At 54.7% G+C, this 18,346-nt stretch overlaps 6 protein-coding genes across 6 annotated transcripts; 3 read left to right on the top strand and 3 right to left on the bottom strand.

The window, feature by feature from the left end:
* Nucleotides 1-261: 261 nt before the first annotated feature.
* On the top strand, nt 262-1,299 carry ACET3X_009764 (uncharacterized protein; the record flags this gene model as incomplete). Its single annotated transcript, XM_069455915.1, has 1 exon — nt 262-1,299. The coding sequence occupies one exon, from the start codon at nt 262-264 to the stop codon at nt 1,297-1,299; it is 1,038 nt and encodes a 345-aa protein (XP_069302597.1).
* A 136-nt stretch (nt 1,300-1,435) lies between these two features.
* Nucleotides 1,436-2,781, bottom strand: ACET3X_009763 (uncharacterized protein; the record flags this gene model as incomplete). Its single annotated transcript, XM_069455914.1, has 2 exons — nt 1,436-2,400; nt 2,448-2,781. The coding sequence occupies 2 exons, from the start codon at nt 2,779-2,781 to the stop codon at nt 1,436-1,438; spliced, it is 1,299 nt and encodes a 432-aa protein (XP_069302596.1).
* Nucleotides 2,782-3,275: 494 nt separating this feature from the next.
* ACET3X_009762 (uncharacterized protein) lies at nt 3,276-6,653 on the top strand. Its single transcript, XM_069455913.1, has 3 exons — nt 3,276-3,424; nt 3,480-3,919; nt 3,970-6,653. The coding sequence occupies exons 1-3, from the start codon at nt 3,326-3,328 to the stop codon at nt 6,023-6,025; spliced, it is 2,595 nt and encodes an 864-aa protein (XP_069302595.1). The 5' UTR covers nt 3,276-3,325; the 3' UTR covers nt 6,026-6,653.
* Nucleotides 6,654-7,262: 609 nt separating this feature from the next.
* ACET3X_009761 (uncharacterized protein) lies at nt 7,263-7,910 on the bottom strand (the record flags this gene model as incomplete). Its single annotated transcript, XM_069455912.1, has 1 exon — nt 7,263-7,910. The coding sequence occupies one exon, from the start codon at nt 7,908-7,910 to the stop codon at nt 7,263-7,265; it is 648 nt and encodes a 215-aa protein (XP_069302594.1).
* A 1,738-nt stretch (nt 7,911-9,648) lies between these two features.
* On the bottom strand, nt 9,649-11,602 carry ACET3X_009760 (uncharacterized protein). The gene has a single exon (XM_069455911.1). It carries the CDS (start codon nt 11,548-11,550, stop codon nt 9,850-9,852), a length of 1,701 nt encoding a protein of 566 aa, XP_069302593.1. The 5' UTR covers nt 11,551-11,602; the 3' UTR covers nt 9,649-9,849.
* A 1,028-nt stretch (nt 11,603-12,630) lies between these two features.
* On the top strand, nt 12,631-17,694 carry ACET3X_009759 (uncharacterized protein). Its single transcript, XM_069455910.1, has 5 exons — nt 12,631-12,944; nt 13,113-13,314; nt 13,367-15,059; nt 15,112-17,376; nt 17,428-17,694. The coding sequence occupies exons 2-5, from the start codon at nt 13,215-13,217 to the stop codon at nt 17,465-17,467; spliced, it is 4,098 nt and encodes a 1,365-aa protein (XP_069302592.1). The 5' UTR covers nt 12,631-12,944; nt 13,113-13,214; the 3' UTR covers nt 17,468-17,694.
* The last annotated feature ends 652 nt before the right edge of the window (nt 17,695-18,346 follow it).

Below are 18,346 nucleotides of genomic sequence, written 5' to 3'. Positions count from 1 at the left end.
TGGGGCTGATTGCTGGTATATGGAGCGTCATGTACGACAGTATGCTACACCGTAGCATGGAAGTTTTGGCCCTCGGAACGTCATCGTGTAGCGTGAATTGTTTGACTCGACATGGTGGCTCGAAACTTGCCAAATCGAATATTTGCCTACGTCATGATTTACCAATCTAACAACATCGCGACTCACATCCAACGTCCGGCACCAAACCTCAACGACACGACGTCTGTAACATCTTTCTCTTCCTCGTACCAGTGATCCATCATGGAACATTACGCCCCTCACCTATCATCGCAATTTGAAGGCTACTACTCCAAGTTTGACCTCGCATCTGGCGCGCATATTGCTCTCATCATATGCTCCGTGCCCAATGCATCTTCACGCCCGCACATGGTTTCATTTACCTATTACCCTTCCTCTGGGCACCCAATATTCCAGCGCGAACATTTCGTTGACAACATCGAGCGCGTGACAACTGATGAGAAGAGCAAGGCTTTCGAGCTCCGGGTGCCAGGCATAGGATTCATGAGAACCGAGGGCGACGGACGCACGAGCTATAACCTCGAGGGCGATGACGGAAGTTGGAAGCTTGAAGCGCAATCTGAGGAGTACACCGCATGGAGGCAAGACAAGAGCACGCCCGAAGGATGGATGATTAACCTCCCGTTCCCGCTACATTGGCACGTACATTCTCTTTGCTCTCCAGCCACATTCACCCTCGACATACCCGCTCTTGGCGAAGATTTCCCAAGTCAAGACAGGAAAAACCGGGCTACGATCCATCAAGAGAAGAACTGGGCCAACAGCTTTCCGGATGCACACATGTGGGTGCAAGCCTGGGACAACGATCAAAAACGCGGAATTTGTCTGGCTGGTGGGAAGATCATGTACAACACTGCGTATATGCTCGGTTATCGATCGCCATCACTCAACCTCGATTTCGTACCACCGTTTTCGGTTTCCTACCTTAACCTCCTCAGCCCCTTTATGAGCGCCACGAATGACTGGGACACGCGCTCTTTCTCTATATCGGTATCGAATTACTTTCACAAGCTGGAGCTCAAAGCTCATGCACCAAAGGAGCCGGGCTGGTTCGGCCTAGCGAGCCCGTTCCCAGATGGTCATCGGGCGAACTTTTGCAGGGAAAGTTTTATCGCGACCATCGAGGCGAGGATCTGGGAGAAGGAGGGGTGGTGGCCGTGGAGTGCGTGGAAGGAGATCAAGACAGAGAAATGGGACGGTGCGAGTCTGGAATTCGCGGGGGGTTACTATCCAGAGAGAGGAGAGAACAAGCAGGACTGAAGACGCAGGGGTTGAAGTATGTACGTGAATAGTATGAAGTCGGTACCCACGTAGGAGATCATCGTTGTACATGTTTCGATCGAAAAGCCTGCGAAAGTATTCTGGGGACTCTATCGTATTGCTGCTAGATTGGGTTTCAAAGCTTCGGCTTACTCTTCTTTGGCTGGGACAACCTATCCAACTCTTGCACAAAGCGCTCAGGCAACACTATTCTCTCTACTCCTTGCTTTCCCTCCCACTCCTCCTCCGTTAGGCGTTCCCAATCCCAGTATCTCTTCATCTCTTGACTCATCCACTTGCTGATGTGATCCGCACTCTCCTCTACTTTCTCCATGGGTATCAAGTGCCCTGCGCCCTTGACCATGACATTTACTACCCGTCCTTCTGCGCGCCCGCCACTGCCATTTACACCGGATCCGGTCAAGCGCATCTTGTCCTCGATGGCTTTGTCATCAGTGAGGAAGGAGAGTTCGCCGAAGATGTAGAATACCGATGGCCGGATTGATGGTAATTGATTGAAGACGAGGGTGGGCTCGCCTCGGTAAACTGGAGACTGTGAATTGGCTGTAGGTGTCATATCTGCGTGTGTCCTCCTGTTTAGTTTGGGATTAGTCAATGTGAAGTCCGCAGAGGACGGCTCTTTGTCCCCCGGTCTCGCAGCGAAGTTGGGTCGCAGAAACATCATGACCTCCTGATGCTTCGTGGTAGTCAGGGTGACCTCGGGCTTCTTTGCTTCAGGGAATAGTTTTGTTGGTACATCTCTCAATCCGTGCTGCACCCATAGATCGAACACGCGCGGGTCCCACGCCTGGTAAAACTTGCTCTTGGCGAAACTCGTTGCGGCCTCTTCTCGTGATGGCCATAGATCACGTCGTCTAATCGATGCAGCAGCCGGCCCAACATTGCCCTTCAACGAAACCGCGCCTTGGATGACGGGGTCTATGAGGATCAGGGTTTCGAAGAGACGGGGGTGCAAGAGGGAGAGATTGACAAGTTGGCAACCACCCATGCTATGACCAACTCCGATTATAGGGCGAGGCATTTGATCGCGGAAGAGATTGACCATGTGCAGGAGATCTCTGCTGTGGTCAAGCCAGGCCGCTGTAGAATATTAGTACGTGACTGCGTACTTGAAGACATGTACGTACGGTCATTGCCTAGCTTATTTTCGTTCCAAACGCCGCTCTGGCCTTGATTCACCACATCGGCTATCCATATACCTCTGATGCCGAGGCCATGTTGCTGGCTCTTCTTTAGGAGCTCATCCCACAGTGGTTCATAGAGCTCTTTTGGAAAGGCATTTGCATGCGCTGCGATGACGGTGATGTCTCCGGCTTTTGGGTTGGTGTTGTTGAGGGGCGTGTACTGCTTGACGGCTAGATGCAGGACTTCTTCCTGCTTGGTAGATGTGGCGCGCGGCCAGCCACGGATGTGCGATCCCTCTAGTTTATGCTCGTCGATGCGAAAATGCTCCGAAGACATGTTGTTGGCGCGCGCAGGTGCAATTAGGTTGAACGTGTAAAGGGGAAGGGGCAGTACGAGACAGGCGCATGTGCAAATCACGGAACTTGTTGTGTGCAGCGAGTTGAGGTGAGAGAATGATTACAGACAGATTAGCAAGGAGATGTCTATGCTTATGGGCGTATCGTGACTAGTAGCCGGCGCAATCTGGGGAAGAATACCGAGGTCCACCACGGCAGACGGCTTCTCTTCTCCCCCACAACCTCCACATGCAGCCGGACGACAGAGGTGCGGATGTGTTTGAAAAATGCCTGGCGTGAGTGAGGCGAACTTGGATGTCTCTTATCGCGCATTTTGTGCATCAGAAGAAGACGAGTCGGGCGTGAGCTGCGACGTTATGACGGAATCAGCGCCGGAGTGTTTTGGTGGGGGGTCACGTGGAGCCCGACGCGTTCGTGCCTTCCAAAGTTCGCGTTGACCCACGTCGCATGGCGCCTGCCCTGGAGGTCAATGTCGGCAGCCGTCAACCCTCCACTCCCTACAGCACAACACGCCGACTGCAGCCATGGAAGACGCTACCATGCTAGACGGCCCACAGGCTCTGTTCGAGGAGCTTGTCTTTACCATTATTCCCAATGGTCTCTCAGAAGATCGAATGCACCAGGTACGCGACGCGTTCGGCCAATCGAAAAGTGTCGTGGTACTGACAAGCCAAACAGATCGAAGACGATATCAAATCCGCCCACGGAACCGTCGTACCCTTCAGCGCACCCAAAGGTCGCATAGAGAACCTGGAGGAAATCAGCTACATTGTCTCCGAGACGGCCGACTTCCCCGACTACTACCGCGCCCTCGATCTCATGATACATGTCGTCAAGCCAACATGGATAGGCGCGTCGCTCCAATCCAACAAGGCCAAGAACCCGCGGACATACAGCCCCGATCCTGCCTTCATCATGAACGACGTCGTCATATGTTGTGGCGATATACCGAGCGGGGACAAGGAAGCAATCGAGGGCGGTGTACTGGCACTGGGCGGGCAGATCGCCCCAAGCCTCTCCAAGTTTGTGACACATCTCATCGCACTCGACGTGAGTGAGCCACGGTGCCAGCTCGCCATTAGTAAGCGGCTGCAGCTGTCCATCGTGCTTCCACACTGGTAAGTTCTGCGTCGAGCGCATGGCAGTTGACTTGGCCTAACCCTCACAGGTTCGACGACTGCCTCAGAGTTGGCCGCCGCATATCAGAGCGACCCTACACGCTGCCCAACCCCGAAATTCTCGCCGATGCGGAACCAGGCTCGATTCCTCCCACACGAGTGAGCCAGCAGATTCGAGATGCAACCACACCAGATCCTCACCACGACCCCGTGCCACCACCCGCTCACCTAGAAGCACCACGTGCAATCAAGGCCTTTGACGGAAAGAGTGTCAAGCTCGGCGATGATCTGAACATCAGCGGCCGGCTCAAGGGTATCATTACGGGCATGATCAAGGCTGGAGGCGGCAGCGTGTGCTCAAAGATCGATGAAGCAGACATGTATGTTTGCAACTACCGAGAAGGCTCCGACTACATCAAGGCTTCGCAAGCACGGAAAGACGTGGGCAACCTGGGCTGGCTGTATTATCTCATTACTCACGGAATCTGGACGAACCCTATGCAGCGAATGATGCATTACCCACGGCCACGGGAAGGCATTCCAGGATTTGAAAACTACAAGATAAGCATATCAAGTTACACTGGTGAAGCGCGGGTGTACCTGGAGAATTTGATCAAAGCTACAGGCGCTGAATTCACAAAGACCTTCAAGCAGGACAACACACATCTTGTCGCTGCGCACAAGAACAGCGAAAAGTGCGAGGCTGCGACGGAGTGGGGCGTGAACATCGTTAATCATCTGTGGTTGGAAGAAAGCTATGCCAAGTGTAGAGAGATGCCACTAACTGAGAGTCGCTATACGTACTTCCCAGACCGGACCAACCTGGGAGAAGTCTTGGGTCAGACTGAGATTGATCGCGAAGCTACCGAGAAGATCTTCTACTCAAAACAAGCAAAGCCAGCCAAAGCCGTCAAGGCGGCACCGCAGACCGTCGCTGTCCCGGCTTCCAGTGTAGCACCAAGGCCAAGCGAACCTCCAGCACCTCGTAGCCCGCCTGTGGCTGACAAATCCAAGCGTGCAAAGTCAGGAAGCAATGCGCAAACGCCATTGCCACCGCGACACACCGATGGAAAGGAGAATCAGACACCAGGGAGTCGAGGAGCGAAAGATCGCGCATTGTCAAAACTGCACAATGCCGCACCGGATATTGCACAATTTGAGAAGGAGATGAAGCGCAAAGGCGGCGTTATACACGGCGGACGCAGACGTACAGAAGATCAAGTTGACGAGGGGACGAAGCAACCAAAAGGCGGCCGTGACTCCGTCTCAAGCAAGCGCTCTATCGATGAAGTCGACGATGACGACGAGACAGAAGACGAAGCTACAGAGGTTCCAGCAAAGAACAAACGAGCAAAGAAGGAAAAGCTTGCGCCTATCAAGTTCCGAATGCTTATCTCAAAAGATGAACGATGGGCCAACAATCCCGAGAAGGAATCAAAAGATAAAGCGCGCCTCCGAGAGCTCGGCCTCTTCATCACAGACGATTTCAAGAAGGTGGATATGGTTTGCGCGCCACAACCCGTTCGCACGAAGAAGTTCATCGCAGCAATAGCCTGCGCGCCTATACTCGTGTCAACCACTTACCTCGACTTCGCCCTCAAGAACAACAAGCTCCCACCAGCAGAGAAACACCTCCTCCAAGCTAGAGACTTTGAAGAGGCCAATAACTTCCGGCTATCCGAAGCACTCGAGCGAGCCAAGCAGAACAAACACCGCCTACTCAAGGACTGGACCATATTCTGTACAGAGAAGGTCGGCGGTGGCTTCGAAACATACAAAGACATTGTGGAAGTCAACGGCGGCAAGTGTGTGCTATGGAAGGGTCGCCCTACTACAGTGTCGGCATCGAAACGCAAACTCAATGCCTCCGATGAGGTTAGCCAGAACCAAGTCGAAGATGAAGGAGACGTACTATATCTCATCTCCGACGCAGACAAAAAGGAGTTTACCAACTGGACCAAGTTCCGCGAACTAGCCAAGAGAGAAAACATGATTCCCCGTATCGTCAAGACGGAGTGGCTGCTTTCTATAGCAATGGCACAATATGTCCACTGGGACCCGGAGTGGGAGTTGAGTGAAGAGGTTGTCAATGCTGGAAAGAAGTAGCAGTTGCGTTTTTGGTATCTCTTACGGTTGATGACAGGTCAAAGCGACAGGCGTTCAGGTACTGAAACCGGGGTTTCACCACTGCGTATAGGCGTCGCTTCGCGTGGTCTCGGGATAGCGAGCATTTGTCTGGTCAGTTTTGAGCGAGTTCGCACATTGTTTCATATAGCATCATCAGCGATAGGGTAAGAACGGCAGCATGTGTGGCGGCTTCTGTGGCTTCCAATATTACGGGGAACCCTCGTTGATTCGTTTACTGCATACACGCATTCCAATTTACCGAGCTTCTTCGCCATAGTTATATGTGGCTGCGCATCCTCTTCCTGCTTCATATCATACGTTATCGGTATGATCAGTACATCCCTTGTGGCAATTCTTCATGAATCGAGACTGGTAGTGCGTACGGCGCAGTCGGGCCACGCAAGAGGTCTCTGTGCCGCGATTCTGTGTTTGGGCTGTAAATCGGGCGATGGGATTTTGCCTAGAAGATGGCTGATACCTTTGCGTCATGTAGGGAATGAATGATTGGGCGTGGTTGAGTTTGCTGCGCCTTGGAATGCAAGCCAGAAGCTGAATGATTCATGGTGGACTCAGATGATATTCGCTGACTTTTCACTCTGACAATGAGGGCTTTTATGTTTCCGAGCGCAAACAAGGGCAACAACTTTGGGTGCCAACCAGTATAGGCCCCGCTCCATCACGTGTGATGTCATTGAAGGCTCATGCATCTCATTCGAGAGTCGAGACCATGAACTATTACTAGGGCTGAGGATCGATGCGCGTCGCTAGTGCTCACTCCGAGTGAGCCGAGAAGCCAGCACGTCCAACGGATACCAGGCAGCCAGAATAGAAAGTCTAGGGGGCGGAAACAGTAAACGACAAGCCAGACTTGTCATACTCAGCAAGTTGACTACTGCTTGGAAATCTTGCACAGCACGGAATTAGACAATGGACTCAGCAAAGGGGCGAAATAGTTGAACCTGTCTAATTGAAAGATATTGGTTTTCCGCAAGAAATGAGAACAAGGTTGTTGCAAGCTCGACTGCGTGGTATGACAATTGCAGGAGCGTGAATGGGGTATATAGTGATGCTTGTCAGAAGTGTCGTGGAATAGTAAGCAACTGTAATGCAGTTGCCTTGAAAGTGAACAAAAAGAAAGGAAAGAAAAACCACCCGGACCCATCAGCTCCTACGAAACCCATGACCTGATATCTATTGCCAACGATCAAACATTTCTCTAGTCTGACACTGAGTGGACAATCTTCGGGATTGGTGGCATTTCGACGTTTGTAGGCGTCGACTCGTAGTATCGTGCCCGTTGGCTTGCCGTGCTTGTGCTGCGTGCGCGTCCTGATGGCCGTACACCCAAGTCGCCCCCATCTCCACTCGAGGGTGTCGGGCTCAGCACAGGACTCAGCATCGGACTCAGCACTACAGTACTGAGGGTTGCATGGCTTGTTCGGCTGATGGAACTCACACCCGTACCAGAGCTCTCCGCGTTGTTGCTGATCGGGTCCCTGGCCTCCTCCACTGGCGTAACTTGTAGCGGCACGAGGTTCGTAGTCTCCGTGCTTGACCTCTTGTTGCGCGCTTCTGTTTCTGAGTCGACGTATAGTGTAACGCTGCTCGCCCGGACGCGGCTGAACATGCTTGTCCTGTCCTCGTTTGCCAAGAGCCCTGCTGTGTCTGATTTGCGGCTATCAAGCTTCTTCTTTTCGTTCCGTCGATGGAGCCAAAAGGCAAGTAATGCGAGGCAGATGGCTAGGAAGATGAGGGCGAAGACGGCGGTGAGGGCGATGTTGGCATTCGTCCAGTATCCTGAATCAGGCTTTGACTTCAGGCCTGTCTCCGCGACGAGGTTATTGTCCACTGGTATAGGAACCATGACGATGATGTATGTGGGTGTAGGCCAAAGGGTCTTTGATGTGAATTCGGTCGGCGAAGCTTCAGATTGTAGTCGAAGCTATCCGGGTACTTGTAATGCTGGTAACAGGAGGTTAAGTGGCGGTGTGACAAGGATGCACACGTTGCTACGCCTCAGTGATCTGTTGCTCTACCGTTATAGGAGTGTTGATATGGACTTGATCAAGAGATCCCTTCTGTACTGTGAACTGATACCGGGGGCCAGGCAAACATATGTCCGCGTAAAATGAAACCTTTTACGCATGGGCATGGTCGAAACCTGCGCCCACGGCACTAGGTCAGTCAGAAGGCGCCCAATATGCGGCTCCTAAGTGGAAAGAGACGCTCAGCCTCAACACGTTGTGGGGGAATAGGCCATCAACTTCAAGAAAGTCACTGCGCCTCCGTCTGCTTGGCAAAAGAAGAGACGCCTGACGAGTTATGAACGTAGAAGATTGTCGTCAAAGCTTGGACTGCCGCATCTGATGAAGAAGTAGGAAGAGCTGTGTAGCACCCGGCGGTGGCACAGGCTCGTGGGAGATGGTGTCAGGCGTCCATGCCGGACGCCATTCGTTGTCATTCCAGTTGGCAAAAGTTCTATACCGCGTGCGAGCCACTTATGGGCAGTGGTGCCCTTTCGTTATGCAGCTGAAGCTATACGTTCAGCTCGTGGAACGCTAGACACTGGGTGGCTGCTCTCGCAGACGGCTACCCACCCCAACTCTTTACTACACAATATCAACTTGAACTTGCCAGCCTAACATGAGAAACTGTAAAGATGCGGTGATGTACCAAAGGATCGTGCAGCAGGATCAACGTTTCGGAATTTAGGCAGGCACAGCCACCTGCGCTAAAAGAAATGAGCAGCGACAGTCACGAATCGACACCAGGCTGAGCGCCTTACAATTCTCTGCGTGTCTGCCTGAGCCAAGCCCAAGTAGGATTGGACGGCGACTTGGGGCAGATTGTGGGGTGAGAATAGGCGAACTTGTCGTGGTAGAGGAAAGCCATGATGCAAAGTGCCAGCTCCCGCTGCGGTGCGTTGCTGTAAAGATCGCGGGATGGCAGGTACTGGACGCCATCACAGAGTATTGCGGCGCCTCTGCAGCGACCATGCGGCGTAGTGGAGCAAGACCCTAATCGTGTGTGTGTATGTGCTGGCTGGTGAGTAAAAGCTCACCACCAACCAACGAGGGTGGTGTTGAGGACTGCTGGCCACTGCTGGCCTAACAGCGGGACGATGTTGGACCCCAACTACCGGTAGCGTCTCGCCTAATGCTTTGTGCTATTTTGGTATCAGTGCCAGAAGTCACGCCTTTACGGCCAAATTTCGCCAACATATGCGGTTGAAAAAAGTGCAAGGCACGTCTACAAATTCGGCTCACATCTTCAGGAACTGATCTGCGTAAAAGTGACCAGGTCACTCGTCAATCACCTTCGCATGACAACTTGAGCTCAGCAGCTAACCAGTCCCGGTTGAGTTTGAAAGGTCCATGTGGGTCAACTTCGTAACGTAGCCTGGAGGTCCTCGAGGCTTGTCTATCTGTTCAACGACCCTGCGATCATATAGCCTGATTGTCTCCAACCATTCGTCAAGAACCCCCACCATCACAGCAGTGGCTAATTGCCTTTGCCGCTCGTGTTCGTATCAAAGCCTAACTTCATAAAGAGGGACAATATCTCCAAGGGTAACTTCAGAACACAAGACCCATGATTGAGCATGAAAACATTCCATTGCCGCAAACGACTATGACTTTACGTACGTACCAAAGCAACACGAGAAAAGGAAATGACCATGGGTCGTACTGATGATGATGATAAGCGCCGTCCTATGCAAGATTGACACAAGATTCCGAGAAAGAAAGAAACAGATTCCCAAGGAACCCCACGTTATTCCACCTATCTTCGCTCGCCTTTTTTATTCAATCCAAAGAGAAATTCTCCCTCTTCCAAGTCTCGCGGTACACTGCAATGGTACTGGCAGCGTCCTTGCAGCGCTCCGGAGCACGAGCCGGAAGGTCAACGATAGCGCGGCGAAGTACGCCACGCGCAGGTACGCCGTAGAATTGGATGAACTTCTTGTGGTAGTCGCGAATCAGGCCGCTGAGAATGGCAAAGTGTCCAGGCCAGAGTTGCTCGGCGGGTGTGTTGCATATCGAGGAGATGGCGCGCCAGTATTCTGAGATGGCGATTGCAGGCGCCTTGGCGGCGAACGAGCGAAGAGACATTGAAGCAAAGCCAGCTCCAATGCCGCGCATGCGTTGCGAGTACGACTCTGGGGTTGAGTCCTCCTGCCAGCCCAGGCGCAGCCGACCTTCCTTGGTGTCCATAGTACCGCGGATGCCAAACAATGGGGGGCACGCCTTATGGAGCTTGGCCAGTGCAATGTCAATAAGGGGAAGACCCTGCCACTGGTACTTCTGGTCCCCGAAAAGACTGGCCGCAATCAGGCCAATCTCCTGGATGATGCGTCCGTCAGTATTAGCAGCCTCCTTCTCAAACTGCTTTACCAGGAACTTCTCAAAGCAGATCCAGACGTAGAGTAGGAACGCCGGGTAAGCAGCTTCATTGTCATTGGCTAGCTGGGGGATCTGGTGTGAAACGATGTATGGTCGGATGTCGATCATTGGGCCTGGGGTCTGTAGGGCAATGTCGAAGCACTCGGTCCGGAGGCGCCTGATGGCGGCGGCACTATCCTTTCGCTCTACGTTGATCTGACCGAGGCGAGTACGGAGAGCGCGTCGAGCATCGCCAACCGGGCCCTTCAAAGGCGAGGCCGGCTTCTTGTGTTCCTCCCAGAAAGCATTGCGGAAGGCCTTCATGCGCTGGTGGAGTTCGAGGTACTTGGCGTGGATCTGTTCGGCGTTGCTGGTTGGTGCTTGTGCGGTCGTCGCAGACTTTGGTGGTGGTGCTGCTGCCACCGGTGTGGGTGCGACAGCGGGTGCGGGTTGTACAGCGGGCTGCTGCTGTGGTGGCGGTGCTTGCTGTTGAGCCTTTTGTGCAGCGGCCGCAGCCTCGGCAGCCTTCCGGTCAGCGTCCTCCTTTTCTTTCTTCTGCCTCTCAGCTGCGGCTTGTTGGTCCTGCTGGGCCTTGATGCGGGCATTGGCCTCTTCAATCCTCCTCCTGTCTGCTGCTTCTTGACGGGCGGCTTCTTCCTCGCGTTGTTTGGCTTCCAGGGCCCTTCGCTGAGCCTCGGCTTGCTCGCGGGCCTTCTCCTGCTTCAGACGCTCAATCTCCCTCTTCTGGTTCTCTTCGTGGCGTAGACGCGCCTGCTCTTCTTCCAGGGCTATGCGTTCAATCTCGAGCTTCGCGCTCCTAAACACGCGCTCGTGTTCCTCGGCCGCCCAGGCGAGTTGTTGGGCATGGTGCTTGGCTCGTTCGTCGGCAGCTTTGTCGAGCTTGTCGTTGAATTCCCGGTCTGATATGCTGAGGCGGAGATTGAACTCGAGGGCGAGCTGCTTGTTTGGACTGTCATAGGGGTCGCGGACAAGAGAGTCGCGCTGAGAGCGGTGTATGCTTCTGCGATTCGGCGACTGGCGTGACGGGGAGGCGTCGGCGAAACTCGAGCTGAAGGAAGTCGCGGTATGCATGCTCGCGGACGACGTGCCCGATCTGGCGGGCATTCTGGCGCCGGCGTTGTATTTGCAGTCGGGGGCCTTTTGTTGAAAAGGTGGTTGGTGAGAGCGCGACCTTCAAAGAGATCTAGTCGGAAACTAACACAAGCTTCGACTCACGTGACGTCGCTCATCCCTGCAGTAGCTTTCACCGCGCTACCGTGCTAGCGTGCCTGGTGAAGTGGCATCCATCTGAAGCATCGACCGATGGTTTCTTTGTCGAGACACACAGCATCCGGTGCACGCTGACGTAATTGCACCCGCAGCTGTCACGCGTCGGGGGAGGGAGTAAGATGAGACTAGAGCTTCAAGGACGCCTGAATCGCGTCGTGGGCAAACGCACCATGTTGCGCCTTTCATAAACTTTACAGGATTCGTCTGTGCCCCGAGGTTTGGTGGGACTGCCGCCAAGCTGCGTGCGCCCTGGCGCTCTGGTGCTCTGCTGTCCTCCCCAAGATGCCCGTTTCACTGACAGGATGTGACAGCTGGGCAAAGAGGTGGAATTCACGTCTTGGGGTTTCAGCAACAGCCATTGCGAGGGTCACGCACGCCTACAGTTCTCTACCGTATTGTTGGCCATGCATTGCATCTTGGTTGGACATGACAAGCTTCCTGGCCCAACGCGGTGGATCAATATAATCTCCAGACGCGTAGCTGCATGCCACTGTCATGAACCGAGAGCCCTTGCGCCACCCTCCCGAGGCACCGCAAGCCTGCTGTTCGTGATTTGGAAACGGCGGCCGGTTAAGCGTGGGTTGAAACGTGCAGACCCAAACGTGATGCTTCACCTGGGGCTCGCTGAGACGCGCATCACGACAGCAGCAGCAGCAGTCGACATATATAGAGCGCCGTGGCCAGCAGCGCCTCAGTCCCCACGGCCCGGCGCTCCCTTGTCTCTATCTTTAATTTCTTACTGCCCTCTGCTCGGCGCGGGAAGCTACATCTGGCTTCGGTGAGTGACGTACAGGTGCTTAGACCTCTCCCAGGCTCGCTCGTTTGCGGAACAGTAGGCGATCGTTGCCCAAAGTGTCCATCTGGCCAAGTCCCGCCATAGCCATCACCACCTGCATCACGCTGACTGCCCTCTTGCCTGTCCTCTCTCTCTCTCTCTCTTCCTGCATCCCTCCAGCCCACCCTCCTCGATCGCTCCCTCCTTCGAAGCACTCTCTCCGCCCGCATTTTGGTTGTACTGCCCACAACAGCCCGTTCCAGGGAAACCGCGCTCCTTGATCTGGTCTACCCTCCTTATCACTCCTCCTAGGCTACCTTGACATCTGTCTGCACACGACATCCACCCGCTTCGGACTTGCAGAGCAGCCCGACAGTCTTCGTCTGGACTATCGTATAACAGAACATCATCCCCTTCGTCCACGAGCACTGCCTAATCCGCACGCTTACCCAACGTGAGTTCTTCCCCGCTAGCTAGCTCTCTGAAGCATGTCGGTGCCGACCCTGCATCTGTCCCCCGTCTTTCACTGCCTTCACTCTCACCCTCTTGCCAACATCCTCTCTCGCTCTCCTCGCTCGCTGCATACATCACCTGAACCGCGCATGCTAATCCAATCGCCCAGATAACTCTACCTTTTTGACCAATTCGTGTCCGACCGTCTCTTCTCCCCGACAGCACCTACACTGCAAGCGGGCATTGAACCATCCACACTACATTATCCACCATGGATCAGCAACAAGGCCAGCAGGGCCCCATGGGCCCCGCCGGGCGGCGTCTGCACATTGCGCATCGTCGCAGCCCGTCAGAACTGACGCCGCTGATGAGTACGTGGACATGGCTCACCGCAAACTCGGCCATCTGCTAACAGCCCTGCAGTGGAACAGCTCGCCATTGCACAGCAGATCGAGGTCCTCCAGCAACAGCAGCAACAGATTGCCGCAACGCACCAGCAATACGTCAACATGGGCATGATCCAGCCGCAGCAGCAGCTCGGCAACTTCCAGATGCAGGGCCAGATGCCCAATGTCTCGCCCCAAGTCAACAACTACCAGTTTCCCCAGCAGATGCAGCCAATGCAACAACAGCAGCATCTCGCCGTCCCCATGGGCGCGCCGTCCCAGCCCAACCCCGCCCACCGCCGCAACCAGTCCGCTCTCCCCCAAGTCGGTATGGGCCCACCGCCCGCTCCTTCCTCCGGTGCCTCTGGCTTCGGTGAATTCGGTGCACAACAGGGTGGTCCGGGCAGGGAAAATGTCAACCCTCGTGGCCGGGGTGGTGGCAGCGCCGGTGGCTCCGGACATACTCGCCGTCACTCGTTGGCTCTTGCCGACGCGAAGAAGGCCGCTGAACAGGCCGAATCAAAAAGAAAGACTTCGGGCTTCCAGTTCCCCATTCCCGGCTCGACCGAGGGCAGCTCCAACCGTGACGCTAGCCCCAGTGGAAACAGCGCTTCCAACGACGCCCCTTCTGCCCGTGGTGGACGTGGTGGTCACGGCCGTAGCCAGAGCATGGCCGTCGGACGTGGCGGTGCAGGTGCCGGCCGTGGTGGGCCTTCCTTCTCTTTCCCGGCCACCAGCGAGAACCCTACCAACCAGAACAACGGTCAGCAGTCTGACTTCCAACGCCGTGGCAGCCAGGGCCATGGCAGGAGCCAGTCTCGCAACTTCGAGGGCAACTGGAGACAGCCCCAGAACAATGCCCAGCAACAGTCTACCCAAGACAACCAGTCCCAGAACATGGGCAATTTCAACATGAACCAGACCGCCAATGCCGCTCCTTTCCAGCCTGGTCACCGCACTCGTGGATCGGTCAACCAGTCCGTTGGCTCTCTTGGTAACTTCCAATACGGCGGCCAGCCCCAGATGCAGATCAACTCGCCTCAGGCACAGCTCCTTCTGCAACAGCAGATGTTCGGCCAACCGCTAAACCCCATGCAGATCGCTCATTTACAGGCACTTCAAGCTGCCCAGATGCAGGGTGGCGGTCTCGGAGGCAGCCAGCATGCACCACAGATGGGCATGCAGCAACAACAGCAGCAGCAGCGCAAGACGCTATTCACTCCTTACCTTCCGCAGGCCACCTTGCCCGCTCTCCTTGGCGACGGCCAACTCGTTGCCGGAGTCCTCCGCGTGAACAAGAAGAACCGCAGTGATGCTTACGTGACAACTACCGATCTGGATGCTGACATTTTCATCTGTGGTAGCAAAGACAGGAACCGAGCTCTCGAAGGAGATCTAGTCGCTGTCGAGCTTCTTGACGTCGACGAAGTCTGGGGACAGAAGCGCGAGAAAGAAGAGAAGAAGAAGCGCAAGGACAACGCGGACCCTCGCGGCGGTAGTATCGCCGTGAACGATGCCACCACTCAACCTGAGACCGGCTCTGAGGGTGGTATCCGCCGCCGTGGCAGTCTCCGCCAGCGGCCCACGCAGAAGAAGAACGACGACGTTGAAGTCGAAGGCCAAAGCTTGCTCCTAATGGAAGAGGAGGAGATCAATGATGAGCTCAAGCCTCTATACGCTGGCCACATTGTTGCTGTCATCGAACGTGTTGCTGGACAAATGTTTTCAGGGTATGTAACGACATCATCATTGCTTGGAGTGCTTCACTAATCATCGTTGCAGATCTCTTGGACTTCTGCGTCCTAGCAGCCAAGCCACCAAGGAGAAGCAGGAGGCTGAGCGTCAGGCTCGGGAGGGCAACTCTGGTCGCTCTCAGCCAGAGACCCAGAACAAGCCCAAGATTGTATGGTTCAAGCCGACAGACAAGCGTGTGCCTTTGATCGCCATCCCCACCGAGCAGGCTCCACGCGACTTTGTCGAGAAGCACCAAGACTATGCGGACCGCATCTTTGTGGCATGCATCAAGCGATGGCCCATCACCTCTCTGCATCCTTTCGGTACTCTTGTCGAGCAGCTCGGAGTCATGGGCGACCTTAAGGTGGAAACCGATGCACTTCTGCGCGACAACAACTTCGGCCCAGATGACTTCTCTGACGCCGTTATCAAGAATGTAGGCTTCGAAGACTGGTCTGTTGCAAACGACGGCGAAGAGGCGCTTCAGAGCCGTCGCGACTTCCGAAATGAGGAGACCTTCACCATTGACCCCAATGGCAGCAAGGAGCTTGATGACGCTATCCACTTCAAGTACCTTGACGACGGCCGTGTTGAGATCGGTATCCACGTTGCTGATGTTGCCCACTTTATCAAGGCCAACTCGCTTGTTGACCGCGAGGCCAAGAAGCGTGGAACTGCGGTCTACCTCATGAACCGCACAGTAAACATGCTTCCACCCCGGCTGTCCAACGACATCTGCTGCCTCAACCCTGGCGAGGACCGCTACACAGTCAGTGTTGTCTTCAAGGTTGACCCCAACTCCGGCAAAATCTCAGATGATGAGACCTGGGTTGGCAAGGCTGTGATCAAGAGCTCTGGAAAGCTGTCGTACGACGAGGTCGACACCGTTATCAACGGTAACGACGGCCCGGTCTCGGCAGCCCGTGCTAAGGACATCAAGATGCTGCATCACATCTCCCAGAGGTTCCGCCAGGCTCGCTTCGGCGACCGTTCCAGCGACGTGAAGGCTCTGCGTCTCATGTACCAGCTGGACGACGAGAACGTCCCTGTAGAGCAGAACATCTTCGACTCTTCCCCTGCCCACGAGTGCATTGAGGAGCTCAGTCACCTCGCCAATGCGTTTGTCGCTAAGAAGCTTGCCGCTGGCCTGCCCGAGAAGGCTCTCCTGCGCCGCCAACCACCGCCTAACCCACGCCGCTTGACCACAATCGCAGAGCGCATGGCTGCCATCGGTTACGACATCAATACCGAGAGCAGCGGCACCTTGCAGAACAGCTTGTTCGAAGTTGAGGATGATGACATCCGGAAGGGTATGGAGACACTTGTCATCAAGTCTATGCCTCGTGCCAAGTACTTCGTTGCTGGCAGGCTTCCTGAGGATCAGTACCCTCACTACGCTCTGAACCTTCCCCTCTACACCCACTTCACTAACCCGTCTCGTCGCTATGCCGACATCATTGTGCACCGCCAGCTGGAGGCTGTCCTGTCCAACGGTGCCATTGAGTTCACCGAAGACATTGAGGCTCTTGCCAAGACTGCTGAGATGTGCAACACCAAGAAAGACTCCGCTCATGCTGCCCAGGAGCAGAGCGTTCATATCGAGGCGTGCCGCAAGATGGACAAGGTCAGGCAGGAGAGGGGCGGTGATCTCATCGCTGAAGGTATCGTCCTTTGCGTGTACGAGTCCGCGTTCGATGTTCTCATTCCCGAGTGGGGCTTCGAGAAGCGCGTCCACTGCGATCAGCTTCCCCTCAAGAAGGCGGAGTTCGACAAGAACAAGCGTCTTCTTGAGCTCTATTGGGAGAAGGGCGTTCCATCGTCCAACTACATCCCCGAAGACGAGAGGCCAAAGCATGGCTCGCTCAGGTCTGCCAATGCGGCGGCTGCGGCGCGTGACGCTGAAGCGGCCAAGCAGCGTGCGAGGGAGCAGGAAGAGGCTCAGCGCAGGCAGGTCGACACTGGAGCTATGTCGACCAACGAGGAGGCTGCGTTGTTCGACGATGATGATGACGACTCCGACTCCAACGACCTTAACTCGAACATGGCCGGCGTTTCCCTCAACTCCGACCGTCCGACTCAGAGCATGCCTCCGTCGCCTACCCGCCGTGATCTTGCTGGCGCTCCTCACCGTGTCAACTCCGACTCGAAGATTGCACAGAGTGCTGGTGATGCTGCGGAGACCAAGTTGACCAACAAGGAGAAGTACCTTAGCTGGTTCACCCTGCGCGAGCAGAACGGCGACTACATCCAGGATGTGCGGGAGATGACGCGTGTTCCAGTTATCCTTAAGACGGATCTGACCAAGAGCCCTCCGTAAGTTACAGTCCTTCACTACATTCTGAACTCTACTGACCTATTTCCCAGTTGCTTGACCATCCGATCCCTCAACCCCTACGCTTTGTAGAAGAATCGTCTCGCTTGATCCGAATCGGCATCTCGCATTTTCGGTAGCTTCTGTCGACTTGGTATAGAAAATTGAATGGAGGATACATACTAGGTTGTGCGGGAAGAGACGATTGGCGATCTGTGTATTGTTCATGTGCATGCGGCGAATGTATCGACAGTCGCAATATCTTGTTGCAGCTCCTATACACAGTAGTTTTCCGTAGTACAGTAATGTGTTGACCCCCCACAAGAGTGCCCCATACCAGGCGAAGTCCACGGTGATTGCTTCCGACAGCCGTCCGCATTGACGCCTACTCCGCAATTCTCATTCAAGCCTGGGTAAGGCAGCTCCAAAGCCGCACAAGGCGACGAGGGGAGCCGCGTCAGGCATCACTGACATCTTGATTACTACATCGGAAACTCATGCCTGAACGAGGATTGGCTGTTTGGGATGGAAACATGCTCCTTGATAACCTCCTCCCGGCCCTTGTTTGCACGCGTGGTCAAATGTGACAGGTTGCCGCCATACGGCATTGGGCTGATGCTGCAGGCTGGTGCAACCCGAATCTCCACCAGCGGATCTGCGACTTCCCACCCCTGGTAGGAGGCGGCCTGTGTACCTGCATGTGTTTGTCGTAGCGAACGGGAGCCTTGAGGCCTGAACCGCTGCCGAAATAGCAGTGGTTCTCCGTAAGGCTTGGCAACGTGTAGATGTTTTGGGTGCCTCAGCCACCTCTTGATCCATCCCTCTTAACCTCTCGACCCATCTATAGTTCTCTCGGCACAGAACGTAAGCGCTCTCACAACATCTTTATGGGAGACGATATATCTACGACTATGCTACAAAGTACTGTCGAGAGCTTGGTGTTGAAACGTTTCGCAAGCTCGTCACTGCTGG

Source organism: Alternaria dauci, chromosome 10 (assembly GCF_042100115.1).
Source record: "Alternaria dauci strain A2016 chromosome 10, whole genome shotgun sequence".
In the NCBI taxonomy this organism is placed as follows: domain Eukaryota; kingdom Fungi; phylum Ascomycota; class Dothideomycetes; order Pleosporales; family Pleosporaceae; genus Alternaria; species Alternaria dauci.
Note: the sequence above shows the minus strand (reverse complement) of the source record. Positions and strands in the feature narration are given on the sequence as shown.

Excerpts from the sequence above, each read along its gene's own strand:
- ACET3X_009760 (XM_069455911.1), bottom strand. The coding sequence starts at position 11,550 with ATGCCCGCCAGATCGGGCACGTCGTCCGCGAGCATGCATACCGCGACT.
- ACET3X_009759 (XM_069455910.1), top strand. The coding sequence starts at position 13,215 with ATGGATCAGCAACAAGGCCAGCAGGGCCCCATGGGCCCCGCCGGGCGG. Across the intron at positions 13,315-13,366 it reads AGAACTGACGCCGCTGATGA|TGGAACAGCTCGCCATTGCA; the intron begins GTACGTGGACAT and ends ACAGCCCTGCAG. Across the intron at positions 15,060-15,111 it reads GCTGGACAAATGTTTTCAGG|ATCTCTTGGACTTCTGCGTC; the intron begins GTATGTAACGAC and ends TCATCGTTGCAG.
- ACET3X_009762 (XM_069455913.1), top strand. The coding sequence starts at position 3,326 with ATGGAAGACGCTACCATGCTAGACGGCCCACAGGCTCTGTTCGAGGAG. Across the intron at positions 3,425-3,479 it reads CAGAAGATCGAATGCACCAG|ATCGAAGACGATATCAAATC; the intron begins GTACGCGACGCG and ends CAAGCCAAACAG. Across the intron at positions 3,920-3,969 it reads TCCATCGTGCTTCCACACTG|GTTCGACGACTGCCTCAGAG; the intron begins GTAAGTTCTGCG and ends TAACCCTCACAG.